Source organism: Aspergillus udagawae, assembly GCF_001078395.1.
Source record: "Aspergillus udagawae IFM 46973 DNA, scaffold_1, whole genome shotgun sequence".
Lineage (NCBI taxonomy): Eukaryota > Fungi > Ascomycota > Eurotiomycetes > Eurotiales > Aspergillaceae > Aspergillus > Aspergillus udagawae.
The window spans coordinates 4,629,367-4,647,323 of record NW_025091264.1 but is presented as its reverse complement, the minus strand read 5'-3'; the positions used below and the strand labels follow the sequence as shown (position 1 = coordinate 4,647,323).

Here is a 17,957-nt window from a genome sequence, read left to right as displayed (position 1 = left end):
TCTGACTATACTTTTAAGTCAAGGGTCAACAGGAGGAAAGGAAAGGCGAGTCGTGTGTTCTTGGAATAAAGAATGAAGAATTAATTCAGGTTGATATAGGGAGATTTCGGCCCTTGTTTCTACAGAAGAATTGAGTGAGGGGTACTGGAGGGGAATGCACTAGTTTAAATCACAGAGCTGCTGGATCAAATGAAAAAATGAAATAAATCGAGGGAATTAGACGGAACATTCTCCAGGCGCAGTAATAATAATAGTAGAATATGATGCAGCATCATGATTAGTTTGGTGAGGTAGAAAGGGCAGCTCTATGGGCCAGACCTCGAGCTCCTGCCCGGATGTAGGTAAGCATCGCCAGATCCAGCATCATCATCATGTTGATTTATGGAACACGATAGGCCGGCCCTGAATAATACACTTCGAGCTAACCAAGGAGAAACGGAGCTATACTGATGCAAACACCCCGCACTATCCTCTCTCTCTCGCTCAGCAAGGGAGGAATAATACCAAGGAGCCGCCAGAGGCGAAGATCGCGAATTGAATGATCAGATGGGGGATGGGAAAATCTGCGAGGTACAGAGACCGGACACGGTGAGTGGTGTGACGTCGACGGCCATCCCACTCTGCAGCAGTACCTGTACCTGAGCGTACACCACCCATGAAAGTCTTAATGCAAGTCACAATTAGTTTTCGAGTTAGCCCCGCCAGTAGCCTGTATCCATATTTTTGATGCCTTTTTGCAATTGCGACTTCTAAACACTTCTCAACATCGACTTGATTCTCCGTCGTCCTCAGAGAAAACCTGACTCAACCGGATTGCAAGTGACTCATGCAAACGGAAATATCACCATGAGTATCAGTGATCCTGCCGTAGAACTGGGAGTCGCTCCAACCATAAGCGCGCAAGCTGCCATGGCTGCAATCCCAGTGGAGACAACGGGCAAGATGGATGACGTTGGTGAGTTTGCAACTGTTTTGCACTGTTTGTCTGTCTCACTTTCTCCATATGTGTCTGTTTGTTAAGTTTGCTAGTTTCCACAGGAATGTCTGTATTCCGTGGATCCACAGCGCTAGGTAGTCATCTACATGGTTACCACTTACAGCTTCCTCTTCAAGTTTCTGAGCGAGAACCAAGATAAGAGGTATGTTATTGGGTGATCTAACACCTCCTTTCAATTTTCAGGTAACACCATTATGTGAGGGGATTTTACAGCCGCCAGGAATAAAGCTGCGAGCCACAGCCGTCTGCCTAGCTGCCTTAGCCACCGGTTACATCACGTGATTAACACTCCAGGTTCCAGAGTATCTCGTAGAGCCTCATAATTTCACTACATCTCTCAGCTCAGGTACCCTACTTTCCCTTAGGTATCTGCCTTGTGATTTACTTGTAATTTGTAGTATTCCATCGCTTAGAACTGTTTCAAAGTACAGTGATACCGGCTTGGTATTCCCAAAGTGGCTGTGCCAATTCCATAACAAAAGGCAACGGTCCTCGCCACTCGCATAAAGCCGGCCGCCCGAATAAACTAGTGGTATGATTCTTGCATTCAGGCGACTCGATAACGCCTTTTTCCATATATTGAATTCTTGAGGAGATTACAAGATAATTCCTACCATTGATTTAGGAGTACGATGCTAGAGGTCACCTTTTGTTCCTGTTTCTAATATCTCTATCTAAACTAGAATGTCTCTAGGTCTTATACTGTCATCAATCTTGTTCATAACATAGCCTGTAGGACCCTGTCCGGTAACGTGCAACGGAATATATCCGGCAAGTGACTCAAAAGACGCCAATCGATCGTCCAACGTCACTGGTGGAGAAATCCCACGCCCAGCATGCAACAAGCATACCGCCCACACTCATCATGAAAGCCATCAAAACATTCACAGCATTATTATCCAGCACATCCCATCCGCTCTCGACACGCCGGCTCTCATGATGCGGCTCCGTGGCCCGCCCCGGTGACTTGCCCCTCGAAGTCCCAGTAGCCCGAGTACCCTTCAACGCGGCAGCATTCGCGACCTCCTCCGTATTGCGGAGATGTACGCTCCCGTCAATGCTGTGAGAGAAGCTAGCCACTGGCGCTGTGCTGCCAGGCCGAGCGGAGGAAGGATGGACGAGGACCTGCATCCCGCATTAGACACCCTGCGGAACGAGCGTGAAACCACCGAATGAAACATACCTTCCCACCACCAGTGCCCTCGACAATCTTCCCGCTGCGCTTATCAACCACGCTCGCCTGTAACAGCCCACCCAGGATACTGTCCAGCACACTTCCCAACGCGCCCCAGACCGTCACAGCCAGGACCCACTGGACCCTGCTCACCACCCCAGACGCCTCCCCCGAGCAGAAAGGTATGAGGATGGCCGATGTCACCGCAATGGTAAACGCCCCCAGCACACCAGCCAACAACCCCGTAGCCGAAACCCCACCATTCGTACCGGGCGGCACAACCCGGAGGGTAGGCGACGTAATCAGCCGCGGCTGTGACTTGGAGAGGATCCCCAGCTCAGAGGAAAACGTGTCCGCAGCGACAGCAGCGTAGTTCCTAACCGCAATCCATCAACATCAGTACCCATCACCCGAGAACGAATCCACAGGACGGAAAAACATACGCCACAATCCCCACAACCAAGACATCTCCCGCCCGACGACCAAGCGAAAAACACCCCTCCTCCTCCTTCTCCGCGCCGCGGACCAGAACCCACGCATGCAGCAGGACTAGCACCGTCGCGACGACCGAGTTCGCTAACACCTGGATATGAGTGCGCTGGGCTTCGCCGCCCTCGGCGCCCGTCGCGGAGAGCGTAAGGCGAGCCTTGACCTCGTGTTTGACCTAATGCCCGCGACGCCCGGAATCAATCAGTCGATTGCGGAAGAGAAACGGGGGCATATCGCACGATCGCAGAGGGTACATACCTTCGTGACCTTCGATCCGCCCAGGTAGAATACCGCGAGCAGCGCAAAGGGCGCGGACCATGGATGCACGACGTGCGCGATCGCGGTCAGGAGTGCGGCGAAGATGCCCAGTGGTGTGAGGGTCTTGCGTGACCAGGCGCGGTGGACGAGCGCCAGGACGGCAGGGACGGCGAGGATGGGTTTCATTTTGTAATGGTTGACCCTGTAGTGTGCTTTAGTAGGTTAGGTATGCTGATAATACGAATGTAGAGAGCATGGTTAGAATGGAAGTGGGTGCGTAAGCTGTTCAGCTGAGAGATAACCTGTCGTGTAATCATTTATTTCGAACCGGTTACCCCATCCGGTGTAGTGGAGCTCAGCTGTTAACTGGCGTCATCCCGATCAGCTCCACCCCAGCAATCGATCTACAGCTTCAAAAGAAGTCTCTTATCCTCATCTTCAGCATCATCTCTAAGCAAAGGTCCAATTCTGGTTTTACTCTCGGGATAGTGCTGCACTTGTATCACTGAACACCAATGATCGACATGTATATAACTGCTTTTGAAAACAAAGCCTAGGCTAATCGACACGCCCGGTTGCTAATATAAACAAAAGTGACCACAGTCTAATACTATACAGCCACAACTTGCGAAAGGGACTCCGGAAATCCTCTAATATTCAAACCCTACGGGTATCAACAAGCCAAAATGACTCATTAGCCTGAAGATCTCCGTGTGACTATCAGCCCTCCTGGATAATACCGGCTAAATCGTGCCCAACGGACCAACACAAGGATAAAGCCGGACATGGGTCGGGAGTCCGCGCGACTAAGTCAATATACTGCAGCAGTACCACCCTCGATGCACGCGTCCTGCAGTAAGCGCACAGTCAATGCGCCAGACAGCGAAAGAAAGATCATCTCATAGATGGAACCCCCCATGTTCATTGACCTCACAGAATCGCCATAAGCCAGCCGCTACTGCAGCATCCTTGACCGAGCCCAGTTCTTCATCGCGAACAGCCCGGTTGATGTCGGCATAGCGGACCTCAGTTTTGTCCTCCTGGCTCGCGTTCCTTGTGGTCCGCTTCTTCTTGCCAACGTGTGCGTCAGGGTGGTACTGTTCCATGATATGTACATAAAGATCATTTGAGACGTTCTCCGCGAGCCAGCGCATGATCTCACGGCCCTCGTCTTCTTTCCCGGGCATGACCAGATGCCGCAGTAGTACCCCTTTCTTCGCAATGCCGTCGGATGTGAAGGACAGGTCGCCGACTTGCCTGTGCATCTCCTTGATGCTCTCCTTGGCGGTTTCAGCGTAGTCATCTGCCTTGAGTAGCCGTTTAGACGTGCTGCTCTTCCATACCTTGAAATCAGGCAGGTATATGTCTACCAGTCCGTCCATCAACTGGAGTGACTCAAGCGAGTCGAAGGAAGACGTATTGTAGATGATGGGAATCTTCAGGCCCATGTCACGGGCGGCCAGGATCGAGAGAGCCACCTGGGGTACCACGTGTTCTGGCGTGACGAGGTTGATATTATGTACATTTCCCACCTGTTGGAGTTTGATGTACCACTCCGCCAGTTCTTCAGGGGTTAGGTCGAAGCCGTTTCGCTGGTGCGCAATATCCTAGTTCATGTGATGTCAGAGACAGTCCACAAGAGTGTTGTTTCAGCCATCACGAGAACGTACATGGTTCTGACAAAAGACACAGCGCAGATTGCATCCAGAAAAAAAGACAGACCCGCTTCCATGGTACCCCTGTATACATGGCTCTTCACCTCGGTGCGGCGCAATGACATTGACCTTGGCCGTTTCGGCACCGATTAAGCATACCCCCGTCTCTTCGTATCGATTCACACCACAGCGACGAGGGCACAGATTGCAGTTCTGTAGGTGAGCGTAAGCGAGCGAGCGTTTCTTTGCTGCGTCCACGGAAGAAAGAAGTTGATACCGTGGGATATATTCGTCTAGGAGAAATTGAGGTGGTATGCCTAGGAATCGTCTGGGTACAAGGGGAGACAAAGGCGAGCCCCAGCGGACTTGGCGAGGAGCGAAGGGTCGTAAGAACCTGCTGAGGCTGGCCATGATGACATATAAGGGTTTATATCAGATACTCCATTTCCTGATGTGCTGGCTGCGAACATGTGCAACAGAGATGAAAGAAAGCTTAGCCGAGCACAGGAGGATGGAATGCTTATCGATAAAGGCCAGTGGCGTCATAACGGCCTGAGGCCGCAACTACAGTGCAGCAACTATAAACGAATGGCCATGGGTTGATATTATCGTTGCGAGCTTCTATGATTGATCACCCAAAGATATAAGATGGTCGTGATAATATCAGCGGTTTTTTTTTAATTTGAACTTGTTTTCCAGAATGTAGCTGCGTTGAACAAGAGATATGGCTCCGGGCACTCGTGTGTACAGGGTATGAAACAACGCAAGATCCTAAGTGTACAGGTATTGGTATCCATCGAAGAACGATCGAAAGCAACAGTAAGATAGGTAAGTACTAATCAAAGCAAGAGCCGTTGTATTTTATCGGCAGCCCATAAGCTCAAGGTGCGTTATGCCCGCCTCTCCGAACCACCACAGCCCGGGATCGTTCGATCGACGGCGAGTCGGTCCAAGAGCCTGGCGATGAAGACGGATAGAAATGGAGAAAGATACGGGGGAAAATGGAAAAAAAAGTAAGTATGCAAGTGATATGAAGATTATGTTGGACAAGGAAAATATCCCACCAGCTCCAGTCGCTTCCGTTTGAACTCCCAAACCCAGGCCTGTGGGCCATGTTCCCGATGATGATTCCCATGGTATCGCATCACGTCGTCACGTCTGACTGGTGTATATATAGATTTCGAGAACGCCAAAAGAAGAAAACCAGCGCCGAAAAACGAGCTCAATCTCAGAGCGCAAGACCACTGCCGTCACCGGTCCAGCGGTAGAGAGCGAGCACTTCCCGTCTACGTTGCTGCTGTTCGCCAAAGTCCTCGGGTAGGCGCCCACGAACCTGCGCGAGAGCCGAACGCATGACTTTGCGGAAGGTTCTCTATAGCAAAATGGCATTAGCATTTCGATGTCCGATCCAGGATGAATTTCGCTACAGAAGCCTACCTGATATTCGGTATTGAGCGTCACGACGCAGGCTTCATGCGCCCGAACTATAGTCTCACACGCCCGGACCACACTTGGACTTGCGTCACCTTGTAATTTGTCGGCAGTCAAGAGCAGCAAGAAGCTGCCCTGCAATAGATAGATCCCGAAGAAGAACGGCATGAAGCTGAGATCCGGGTCAAACTCCAGAATGTCCGCAGCGGCCTCGGCGGCGCCGACCGCATGGCCCATTGCCGCAACAAATGATTCGGAAGAAATCCAGAGATCGTTGTCGTCAAGCAGATTGATCGGATCCCATTTACCTGCCAAGAGAATATGAAGAACATGCATGATATGTGTTCCGTAGGCGACCACCATCTTGGTGTGCACAATTGACTCGTTCACGCGTGATTCGACTGTGCTGCTCGAGCGGCCCGAAGGACTCACATGGTTCAGATGAGACCCTTCCATAGCGGCCTCAGTCTCTGCCGCGCCCAGAGCGAGACTGCTAGTGTATCGCGTTTCGAAATCCTTGAGGCTCTGTGCATACACATCTAGTTGGCGCGCGATCTCGAGGACCTGCGACTCGCACTCGGCACTGTTCCGAAAGGCAAGACCAAACCGTGGATGATTCCTGGCCTGCTGCAGGTCGACAATCTCTCCGAGAATCGTCATCAACGGGAGGAAGTACCCGAACATGCTATGGCCTGTACACTCTACTGGAGGGCCTGCCTGGCGATAAGTGGCAAACTCGCCGGCTTGCCACAGGTCGTCATTCATCGGTTGCAAGAGTCCCTCGCATTCCTTGTCTAGCAAGGTCAGAGGACGGTTGTAACAAAGCGCCAAATGACGATCCGTCGCGTAAAGTAACCACCAGAGACGTCGGCGTTCTTCTCGCTCCTCTTCGGTGATGTTGACGACGGTGCTTCCCGGGCCGTGTCCCATGGACGTGATGAGAGGCGGAGGATGTCGCTTTGAAAGATCGGCATCTGGGTCCCCGTCTCGCTCAGCATCGGGCCGTGGGTGAGGAGTGTTTGGCGGCAACTCGCGGCCAAGCTTCAACTCCCGCGCGAGAGACCACGCCGCTGTCCACCAACGCATACTGGCTGCTTTGTATTCGCTTGCAGAGATGACCGTCGCCAAATGGACGTAGGTGGCGACGTCGTCCACGGCGCCCGTAGCGCTGCTTTGAGCACCCAACTGATCCATCGAGACCCCGAAGCCACCTAGAGCGACACCGTTGATGACCATGTTTGCAGCGTAGTTGGGCGATGTTTCCCCGGGCGCAGGGCCGTGGATCAGCGGCCTGAGTAAACCGATAGTCAATTCGAGTAGCTTCTGGCAGACTCTGCCTCGCGCTGATGGAGGCGATGTGAGGAACGGGGCGTCGCTGGTCTGAGCTGCAACCCAGAGCATACTGGCCAGGAGGCCAGGTGTGCAGACTCTCGGTTTTGTAGGATGAAGGAAGGATTGCTTTCGGAAAATGTACCCAACCACATAGGGCGACTGGGGGGATAGGTGGGACGAGGAAGAGCTAGTGAAGTAGACGTCAAGGAGATCGCAGGCAAGGGACTGAGGAATAATAGACGCAATGTGAGGCAAGACAGGATGCAAAACGGGGTATCTCAATGTCGTAGAAAACGAGGCCATGCTGAATGAAGGAAAATTCGCAGGAGATGGAGAAGGGAGTGACAACCAGCCGGGCGACTGAGCTGGCGGGGAGAGCCCGAGAAACGAATTTGGTGGATTTTCTGTGGAGCTACCGAGTCGGAAGTGGCTGATCGAGGTTGAGTTTGGCTCCTGTGAATTCATGAGCGGATATGCACCGTCATTGTACCCGCCGTTGTATCTGTGAGGGGGCAGAATGGACGGCGGGGAGCGAGGGTTTGTATGCGAGCTATGTAGCATATGCAGTGATTGGAGTTCTGGTACTGGCATCGAAGGTCGGCTCGAGTCGTTCAACCCGTTGTAACCATTAAGAGGCAAGCCTTCCAGGCCACCGCCCATAGACGGCTGAGAATGGGGCGGAAGATGCTGAGAATTCTGCATCCCGACCATGCCTGATGCTTCAGAGTGCTGTGCCGAGCCATTCAGATTCCGAGGGGCGTCGAAAGCCGGGTCGTATCTTCCATTGAGCGTCGGTCGCCTATCTTGGGAAGTGTGTCCTCCGACCATTGCTGCGTCTTCCTTGCCTGAATTGCCATTCGGCTGTCCAGGAGTCGTGGCGGCCGCGGCCGCAGCGGCGAGGTCCTTCTTTGAAGCCTTTCCACGCTTCTTTCGTTCTCGCGCGTATTCGCAGGTCAACCCGAATTCTGCTCACTTCTGTCAGTCCCGCCGATACAAATTCTGGGAATGTGGTGGGGACACTACCGATGCAATGGGCACAGGGGTTCTGCCCGTCGCATTTAGTGCGTAGCTGATTGCACTGGTCACAAGCGCGACTGATTCTCCGTCGAACAGGCGCCGAGGCCGAGTTTTTCCTGATTGTGGACCGAGCCTCGACGAGGGGATCTCGCTGCGAAGCATTCTTGAAGCTGGGGAGGGAATGGTTGTTGTGGTGATTGTCGTTATCGACTTGATACTGATCTTTAGGTTTTCCCATAGAGTCTGTAGTATCGCCGGCGCCTGCAGCTTCTCGCGACAATTGCAGCTGCTCCAGCGCATACTGCGAACCCTCTGCCAGGGTGTCGAGCCCAGAAGTTTGAGATTGCGCCATTCGATTCGAGGAAAGACTGGAAGAAAAGGGAGAATAGGAATGAGGAAAATGCTGAACTGAGGTTGTTGACATCCTCACGGGCGAAGCAGAGCAATCGGCCTATCTACAGACATAGAGACGGAAAGAGGACGCAGCAAAAACCTGGAGATGTGGAGAAATTCAAGGGCCCTAAAGGCCCCAGAAGTCGTCGGAAAACGAAAATAGCGTGTTGACAGCAATCGGATCGGCAGAATTACCACTTGATAAACTGACCAGCAGCCGTGACCGTAGAAAACAGTCGCGCGGGGTGAGATGACGAGGGGAAGAAGGTACCGAATCAGCAGAGTCAAGAGTTCATTGCCGAAAGACCACCAGACCCTGATGTGAGAGTAAAATAATAATAAATAATAGCCAAGGCAGGGAGAGAGCGGAGTTGGCTCGGAGGTATTAATTAACAGACGGAGTAGAACCGAATCAAGAGCCAGAAAGCAGCTAACAAAATCCCAGTTAGTCCTGTGCCAGTGAGACAGACAGGCAAAGGAAGGATCAGCTCTATAGCGCTTCCTGGAGAACGAGGTCACCGAGGCCAAAAAAGGCACTAAGAACCACGAGGGCAAAAAGCAAAGCTGGTGAAAAACGAGCAAGAAAAGGTAAAAGTGAAGGAAGGGAAGGGAACAAAGGCTGAAAACTGAATAATAATAGAAAATAATGAATTGGGGGAGGGGAGAGCTAGACTAGACTAGAGAGAGCCCCAGGCTGGGATGTTCCGGGGATGTAGACGAATCGAGTATGGAACCACCAACCAAGGGAAATGCCTTTGCCTGGGTCGAGTTTAGCGAGGAGAACTAGAACTGGAACGGGCCACAGCTCGAGCTGGTCGGCAGTGGGGAAGACGAACGTGCAATCTTGGTTAGGTCCTCCGTACGGAGTACTTGCTGTGCTTATTAGCCAGTCAGCGAGGGGAAATCTGAAGTGAAGGGTAATGAGGAGAGTTTCATCTTGGAAAAGACAGGTTCTTAGACTAAATGAGGAGTGATTCGATGCTGCTCTGTAGACCCTTAGTGTCGACATTAATTCCAGGATAAAATTTCCACACCGGCCAGAAGGGTAAAAAGGCGGGGAAACCGAGAAGAGACGTCCTTAGTACTTTGCCTACTTCGGAGACGGAGTATGTACGGAGTGCTCTGCAGTCATCGGCCTGCTCAGTCCTTTCCTGGTCATGTTCTCTCCGGACGGGGTCTCCGGATCGTCAGAAACCATCACAACAAGTACCAGTACCAGTATCCAGAGATTTATTCAAATAAAGAGATGGTCTGGGATGGCACAATTGTTCGCTTGACCGATGAGTAGAAGCTGTCGAAGGCATAATATCTTAAACCCTTACGATTCTGATTATAATAATATCTACACCGACTGATCCCCTGGTAAGTAAATACGAGACCTCATACTCACAAAATCACAAGCTCTTACTCCAAACTTCGCTTAGAAGAGGCGCGAACTTAATCGACGATGATCACAGAAAAATGTAGATGCTACGACAGATGGTCTCCATCATTCTCCAAACTTTGCCCCAGATTTCAGAAATCCAGACAAAAGCAGTAGCGAAGCCCAACGATGTCAGAACGACGCATCGACCATCTCTAACCTCTGTACCTTGCCTTACCTCCTTATGTACTACTTGCAAATTCTCCAGGTGCCTGAAATCCGTTCCAGCCAATCCTCTTCTCCCCGTTGCAGATTGCATGCATTACCCCGTGGAGTTCTGCTGTAGGGTGTAAGCACCCCAGGTCAGGAGACATCCATAGACATCTGTCCCCTGTCCTCCAGCACAAATCAAATGGATAACTCAAGCAAAGAGGACGATCTGTCCTTATTCAGAGAAGGAGGATGGATGGACTCTGAGACCATTTGCAGTCGCCACGATCACAGTTATTCCAATTTCATTTGCATTTTCATTTTCATTTTTTTTCTCTGGTCGACTCTGGGTCCTCTCCATTTACTCCGTAGTGCGAGCCGGACCCTAAAACAACATCCATGGACTATGCATACCCCCCAGATGCGCTACCGTGTACAATTGCCGGAATGCACGTCGTCGCCACTGCACAGTCCTTAATCTGGCCAAAGTCTTCTGTGCAGTACCGCAGGATACGGAATCCGTCCAATTCGGGACTCATTTCAGATCAAAACAGACTAAATCAGACTAAATCAGACTATCACAATCCATACTGCTTACTCTGTGGCCTACGATGAAGGGGAATGGTGCAAGCGTTCCCAATGCTTTGCAGCCACCTAATTACCTCATGCGTCCTGAGCCCTGGTGTCTCCGACTTGTCCAAGGCCAATAAATCTCTCGGTACAAGGAGTAAGCAATGTCCTCTGCATAACCTCAACCATCAACGAGTCAATGGACTTTTGCTCTTCTGCCCTGGGTATACGGTTAACCCAGGCCAAACTCAAAATCCTCCCTGGTGGCGTTCGTATTCTGCCTAAATGTCCCCTGGTCCTGCCAAGGTTGGACACGACATCGTATTCCATCCATTTCCATATTGAGATACGGTAGTATATACCATTGTCACCTTGTTTCTTTCGTACGGCTTTCAAAAGAAAAGATGGGTGACGGTGACAAATGCATATTGATATATACAAGCAATAGCTTTCCAGTTCATACTGTACATCTTTCCCCGTCATAATGCGGGCATCCATGAGATAATATACAAAGAATAAGATGAAAAAGGGGGAGAGGTGCACGCCACAAATAAATGTACATCGGGATATCACAATCAAATGATAATTAGCTCTCAGCATATGCAGGGGAACAGAATGAGCAAACGCCGTCATTAAGCGCAAAAGAGATCAGCCCTCCCCATTGCTCTTTTTGCTTGTCTTGCTTTTAGTTTCACGAAATCGAACACCACCCAACGCCAGCCCAATGCGTAAAAGTCTTGACAAGCCACCAACACAGAGGTCTATGAAAAGAAATACTGGCTGTCTCGGATCCGTGTTAGATCCCACGCACCCTTGGTGGGAACGCCGCGGAACCGCAGGGGTAGCCAGAGCCACACATGCTGCCGCGCCGCCTTTTTCTTCTTCTTCCCTGCACCATCTTCTGCCACCACTTCATCCTCCAGCTCGGCCCCGGTGGCTTTGTCAGCCTCGCCGGCCCTCGGTTCCAGGTCCTGAAAGTCCGAAAACAAACTCTCGATCGCAGGATCCGACGTGTCAATCCCTAGTCCCGGCGTCTTCCGCTCCGCCGCGGCCAGGTCCTCCGGGATATGTCCCACCGCTGATTCACCGAGCGAGCTCGCAATCGCCAGGTCTTTGTCGGTTCCACCAAGCTGCTCGAAGACGCTGCCAGCCGTGACCATGCCGCGACCCTGCGCTTGCAACTCTGGATCGTCCGACTTCAAAAGCTGCTGTCTCCTGTACTCGTCCAAAAGCTCCTGGACTTTTCCCGACTTCTTCTTCTCGCTTTTTCGCAGGGCACGAATCGCACGTCCTATCTTCGTGCTCGCGTCAACCTTCGCAAGGAACAGGTTCTGTCCATACCGAACCTGAAACTCAGAAGCGAGTCTCCTGATGATATCGTCCGAGTGCATACGGACAAAGGCTTCCCGAAGAATCTGGTTCATGGCGTCAACATCACACGCGTGCGTCCAGAACGAATCGTGAACCGCAGAAAACGTCAACCCGGCTTGGCTGCAGGCGTTCGCAGACATGATCATGTGAGTGGCATCAAGAGAGTGGATGAAATTTGGCGGGAAAGCCTGTAACTGTTTGCGCTTCGAAACGACATCTTCCGAATTAGTATCGACGATACTGAGATCCTGAAGAGTTGTGGTGATACGCCGAGCCTTTCGCACACGGTACGGCTGGACCACAGGCAGTCCCAGGGGCGTGGTCCAGATGACTGTAGACCTAAATCTCTCAGCCGGATCCTTCAGCTTCGCTGCGGATCCACCAGAAGAGGAAGAAGGCGTCAACGCCTCCTTCGCAATTTGCTCAATCTGTTCGGGGGACAGTGACGTCGTGATTCGACTTGCGCAGTCCCCAAGCCAGTGCTGGATCTCATGCGCCCCGTTGAACATCGTACCCAAAGCTTCAAAGATTTTCCGGGCAATGTACAAAGAACCATGCTTTTTATCGTCGTAAGACAGGTCTGGGTAATGGTCGATAAGCTGCTTGCGGACCTGTCTCATAGCTCCCATGAAAGTGACGCCGTACACATTGGTCATGACTGTCTGCTTTACAATCTTCCTTGTAATTCTTCCGTCGAGGATCTTAGCGATAGGGTGACCCTGGGCCGCCTCCCGCGCAACTTCTTGTTTGACGAACTCGGCAACACCAGTGTAGACGTCGGACGGGCGATCGGATGGTTCGAGATTGACCTGCTGGGCACCCACGCTATCACCTCCAAGTGCCGCGTAATGCTGTAATCCATTGCACGAACCATCCTGGTGAATAGGCAAGCGTGATGGGTACTGGGTCGGATCCGGATGGCGAAGGGCGTTTCTTAATTCACAACAGGCAGCTAAACATTGCCAGGGATCTTCCGCCTTGAGCCACCAGCGTCTGCCGTGAAGACCTTTGTCCGCCGAGTCAAGCACATCGTCCAAGTGATCCATGGTAAATTGTTCACGCTCAGACATGCTAGCCTTGTCAAAACCCGAAAGGTTCGCAATCTGAATCTTCAACCATCTCAAACCACTGGCGCCCAATGGCTTCGCCTCGCTAAACAGCAGAAGACCTCTGGAGTTGTCTGCGCCCATTTGGTTAAGGTACGGGGGAAGTGGGTATGCACGACCGCGGAAATCCATGTTATGCGGAAGGTAGAAGGTGGCATTCCTGTAGGCACGAGCGAGTTCCATTTGGAAATTCTGGAAACACCGCATCGAGTGCAATCCAGATCTCCTGTTTTCAACTTCGCGTACCAGAGTATCCCATTCCTTTTCAGCGTGATATCCCGCTTCGGGAGCTGGCTTGGGCGGAAGTGGTAGGTCGGGTTCTAGGGGAGCAAGGTTTGCGATCGCCTCTCCAGAATTCCATGCTTCGAGCATAACGTTGAGAACGTCGCGATTGATGGTCCACCCTGTGCTGCCAAGATTATCCAAGCCCCGGCGAATATCCTCAAGGCCATTGTTTTCCAAGGCAGTCTTGATGTACGTCGGTTGAAGACTTTCACCGGGTGTCGTCCGCACAATATCGGATTGATACAACAGGAAACCCCCGTCCTTCATACCCTTCCAGGGTCGGGGTTTGCAGACCATGGGTAAGTGCCGACCGAGAAGATCGGCAGTCGGTTCTTTGGCGATAATCTGGACAATTGCTGGATGAAGATGGAGGTAGCCAGTACGCCTTCCCCAGGTGATCTGATAAGCATGCTGGAATGCGGGTTGCATCGTGACCATTTTCTTCTTGGTTTCGGGGTCTTCCATAGTCACCGGTGCCTTACCGACCTCGAAGAGCAGACTCATCAATACTGCGCCGATTTTTGCAGTCACTCGTGGCGACCACATGATCGTCGCATCCTCCTGCTGCATCTTCTGAACGATCGCATGCCATTTGGCACGACCGTCCTTCTTCTTGCGCCCCGCTAGGAGTTCCTTCAGTGCCTTGAGTCGCCGAGAATCTGCACCAGCTTCGTTTTTGAGGGCAGCCTCCGCTATTAATTCGTCCTGGAGATCTTTACCAATCGTTGAAACAACTGCGGAGACCTTCAAACCCTTTTCCATTCCACCGCGGCTGAAAGTAGACATAACAGCCAGAATGGTGAGCGCTGCCAAAGTGTCCGTATCCAGACATCGCAAGTACACACCATATTCGCAACGCTCTTTCTGCTCAAGAGTGCGAATGGGATTCGCCTCCGCTTCAGCAACAAGCTCAAGTTCCTCCTTGATTCTCGCAACGAGACTAGAGTGCCACTGGGTCATAATGGACCCTAATTTCTTCCCACCAGCGGTAGCATCAAGGCCCAATTTCTGTCTGCCATCGAACTCTTGACGCCAACGATCCATAGCAGACCTTATCGAGTCAGCTTCCAGTTGACGCTGTTTGAGTTCGTCATAGACCTGCTTCTGTTCGGGGTCGGTGGGCACCGAGGAACTAGATTCGCTCAAAAAGAGGGAGAGAGATTGTCTGAGGGAGGATAGCCCGAGACCCTTTTGCTCAACGGGTCTAACTTCCGCCAAATCATCCATTTGCGAGCTGACGGTGACAGCGGGTGTGGGTTCGGATCCAATACTGCCAATGGCAACGCGTTGAAGGTCAGATGAGCAGATCTAAAGCAAGCCGAAGAATTAGTAACTAAAACCGACGGAGAGCACCGTAGTTAGATGGAAAGTACGAACCTCTGAGAGTTCTCCGAGCTCCAATTCCGACAGAACAGGGACTGCCAGTACTTCCTCCTCGATATTGTCCTTCTTGGCGAATTGCCAATATCTTCGCACTGCTCTGTCTCGCTTCGAGCCATGGAGCATGCGAAGTGCCATTCGTATCATAATTGCATATGTTGTCGCGTCCGGTTTCACGCCCCCGTTGGGCATATCAAGCTCAAACCACCGCTGCATCGGCAGCACCATATTATGCTGCCTTGTCACAATCATGTGTGACACCATCTTTTCCAAATAACGATTGTGAATAGCCAAGTACTCCGAGGAGCCGACAGGGTAATGTTGCCCCAGTCGATTAATGAGCGTAGCAGCCCGATCAAAGCGTCCAACCTTCAGAGAGACATCCAGATTGGCCAGCATTTCATCCTCGTCGCCGCCAATCCCTCTCACCTTCCGTAATACTTTGGGTTTCGTTTGTAATGACTCGCCCACGATGATCAGTGACGACGGATCGAGTTCTTTAGCAGGTGGCGAAGGGAACAGATGAGACCACTGCTGTGACGGGTCATAGAAATTCTCTGGCGCATAAAGCGAGTCGTCGAATGATACATAGGATCCTTGATCGACTGCAGACTGATCGGCGGCAGTGGCAAGAGTTCGATTGGACTGAAACGAAGGTCGACGAGGTTGTTCCTGTGGAGTGGTCACGGATGGACTTGCCAGCAGTGCTGGTTTGCTGGAGTTAGCATGAAATCGCAGCGCTGCCACCGATGGCAGTAGACGGCGACCATTCGACTGCCGTAATAGGCTGACGGCATTTTTCTGGCGAGCGACTCGAGACAGCATGATGCACAAACACCGCTAAACGAACAGACAGACAATGAATAAATTATAAGGTAGTAAATCAAGAGATAGAGGAAAAGGGAATGGCATGTAAGATTAATAGCAAGTAAAGCGCGGATTCATTGGAGATGGGAAGGAAGGCCTGAGAAACGAAAAAATTCAGACCAGATAGGAGAAAGCGACTCTGCCAGGCGGAATGGGACGATCCGAACTGACCAGCCGTCCTGCAGCTCTTCACGGATAAAATGGAAGAACGACAGGAAGAGGAATTGAATTATGGGACGAGGGAAGGAGGATGAAAATCTGTGAAGCAGCAGAACAAACTGTCGGCCTTCAGGAACACGGGAGCCCGGAGAGAAGAAAAATACGGACTATTCCTAATCAGTTGGAGCGACGAGCGATAAGGCACGTGAGCTGCTACTTGATAGATTTTAGAGCTTCCTGATTGGGTGGACTAGGGTGGCAAGATAGGTTCTATGGAGCCTTTTCAAGGGGACCATCTTCGATTAAGAAATGATCTATAGGTAGCCACGATGTTATTGTTTCGTTAGGATTCTCTTGGTCTCTTCTGAATAATGTCGGCTCGTTTGTCGTTGCGATTGGAGCAATTGTCTATTTCCTGTCCTTTCCATATAGTTATTCTCAGCGAAAGTCCATGAGAAAGGGAACGATGGAAGAGGGTCTATACAACTGGTAGTTGCTAGTAGGCTGCAGGAGTTTGGCCTTAATGAGCTCGAAAAGCACCGCCTGGAATGGTCGAGTTCTGCTAATCAGAAGTTCGGGATGCAGAATAGCTGCAGTCACTCCATGAGCCATAATGTCTAGGTTCTACAAGTGCAAATATTTATACATCGTGGCAATTCGTACATTGATTCATCCCTTCAAATGTAATATCGAAGCTCACCCTTGCGCATTGACTCCGATGGAGCCAGCTTCGTCCTTTTGCCTCTGCCGGTTCTGCTTCATCGCCCAACCCGTCATCTCTGGTCGAGCTGGGTCGATACGTGGTGCGCTCATCCTGTCCAGATAGTCTTCGCTATCGATGGCCGCCTCAAGCTGCGGAACATTCTCCAGGTCCTGCTGGATCATGTAGCTTTCGTACGTCTGCCATGCCTCCTCGGTCTGGTGGTTGAAAATATGTCAGCACAGCTGGCCTCTCACTATACACAGCAGTCTAGAGACGAACCTCTGCATCCACCCATTCATACGTAGTCCACTTCTCATCTTGCATCTTCTTTAGCAGTTCCAGGTTGCCCGCAACCATGACCGCTTCCGCATCCTCGGCCGCTTTGATCTTCACATCGATTGCGCGAGCCTCAGTCTGCTCGTCCTCGCCTTCTTTCCGGGCCTTACCCCTTCCCTTGGCAGGGATCTCATCCAAGGCATCGATATGATGAAGCTGAGGGTGCAACTGCACGACAGCAGAGACAGGGGACAGGTGCAAATTCTCTGCCAACCCCACGTTAGCAATTCTTCATCATTGCAAACGCGCATGAAAGAAATGGGGGCACCCACGTCCACGGAATGCCGCAAGCATGTACACCGGATCCCCATCCTCAGGACTCTTAATCCGCCCTCCAAGGGTCTGCACCCGCATAATATCAGACCCGTCCTTACTATCCATCCCGCCCATTTCCACGTCCACGTTCCCCTCCATTTTCACCTTCCCACCGCCCGCAGCAGTCCCCGAGCTGAACCCGCCAGCCAAGCCGTACGAGCCTCCATCCCGGGCACTGCGGGATCTCCTCATAGCATCACCGTATCGCAGTCCTTTACTGACATCGTAGTTCACGCGTGTCTGGATCGGCACATCAACCTCCACGAGACCCGTGTTCGGTTTCAATCGGAAGGCAGTCGGTTTTTGTTCATGGCTCTCGTCATAGGGGTGTTCGGCGGATCGGTCTAGGTACTGAAGAACGAATCTGGAGATCTCAGAGTCGGTGAGGCAAACATCGTAGGATGCGATGACGGGATCCGAGTCGTCCATGAGGGGTTAAATTTGCGGGCCAAGTTTCCAGAAGGATAGACGACTGAGTTACCAGCCACTGTGGAAACGATGGGTGATATGTCCAGGACCTTGAACAGACTATAGAAGAATAGAATG

At 51.6% G+C, this 17,957-nt stretch overlaps 5 protein-coding genes across 5 annotated transcripts; all 5 read right to left on the bottom strand.

The window, feature by feature from the left end:
* Positions 1-1,777: 1,777 nt before the first annotated feature.
* Aud_001519 (DUF92 domain-containing protein) lies at positions 1,778-3,104 on the bottom strand (the record flags this gene model as incomplete). The annotated part of the gene is made up of 4 exons (XM_043287017.1): positions 1,778-2,122; positions 2,181-2,547; positions 2,615-2,835; positions 2,919-3,104. 4 exons carry the CDS (start codon positions 3,102-3,104, stop codon positions 1,778-1,780), a joined length of 1,119 nt encoding a protein of 372 aa, XP_043142952.1.
* Positions 3,105-3,817: 713 nt separating this feature from the next.
* On the bottom strand, positions 3,818-4,984 carry Aud_001518 (putative pyruvate formate lyase activating enzyme; the record flags this gene model as incomplete). Its single annotated transcript, XM_043287016.1, has 2 exons — positions 3,818-4,525; positions 4,589-4,984. The coding sequence occupies 2 exons, from the start codon at positions 4,982-4,984 to the stop codon at positions 3,818-3,820; spliced, it is 1,104 nt and encodes a 367-aa protein (XP_043142951.1).
* An 817-nt stretch (positions 4,985-5,801) lies between these two features.
* xlnR (putative C6 transcription factor) lies at positions 5,802-8,777 on the bottom strand (the record flags this gene model as incomplete). Its single annotated transcript, XM_043287015.1, has 3 exons — positions 5,802-5,945; positions 6,011-8,301; positions 8,360-8,777. 3 exons carry the CDS (start codon positions 8,775-8,777, stop codon positions 5,802-5,804), a joined length of 2,853 nt encoding a protein of 950 aa, XP_043142950.1.
* A 2,873-nt stretch (positions 8,778-11,650) lies between these two features.
* On the bottom strand, positions 11,651-15,856 carry Aud_001516 (DNA-directed RNA polymerase; the record flags this gene model as incomplete). The annotated part of the gene is made up of 2 exons (XM_043287014.1): positions 11,651-14,959; positions 15,029-15,856. 2 exons carry the CDS (start codon positions 15,854-15,856, stop codon positions 11,651-11,653), a joined length of 4,137 nt encoding a protein of 1,378 aa, XP_043142949.1.
* An 897-nt stretch (positions 15,857-16,753) lies between these two features.
* On the bottom strand, positions 16,754-17,840 carry Aud_001515 (uncharacterized protein; the record flags this gene model as incomplete). The annotated part of the gene is made up of 3 exons (XM_043287013.1): positions 16,754-16,975; positions 17,040-17,302; positions 17,369-17,840. The coding sequence occupies 3 exons, from the start codon at positions 17,838-17,840 to the stop codon at positions 16,754-16,756; spliced, it is 957 nt and encodes a 318-aa protein (XP_043142948.1).
* Positions 17,841-17,957: the final 117 nt, after the last annotated feature.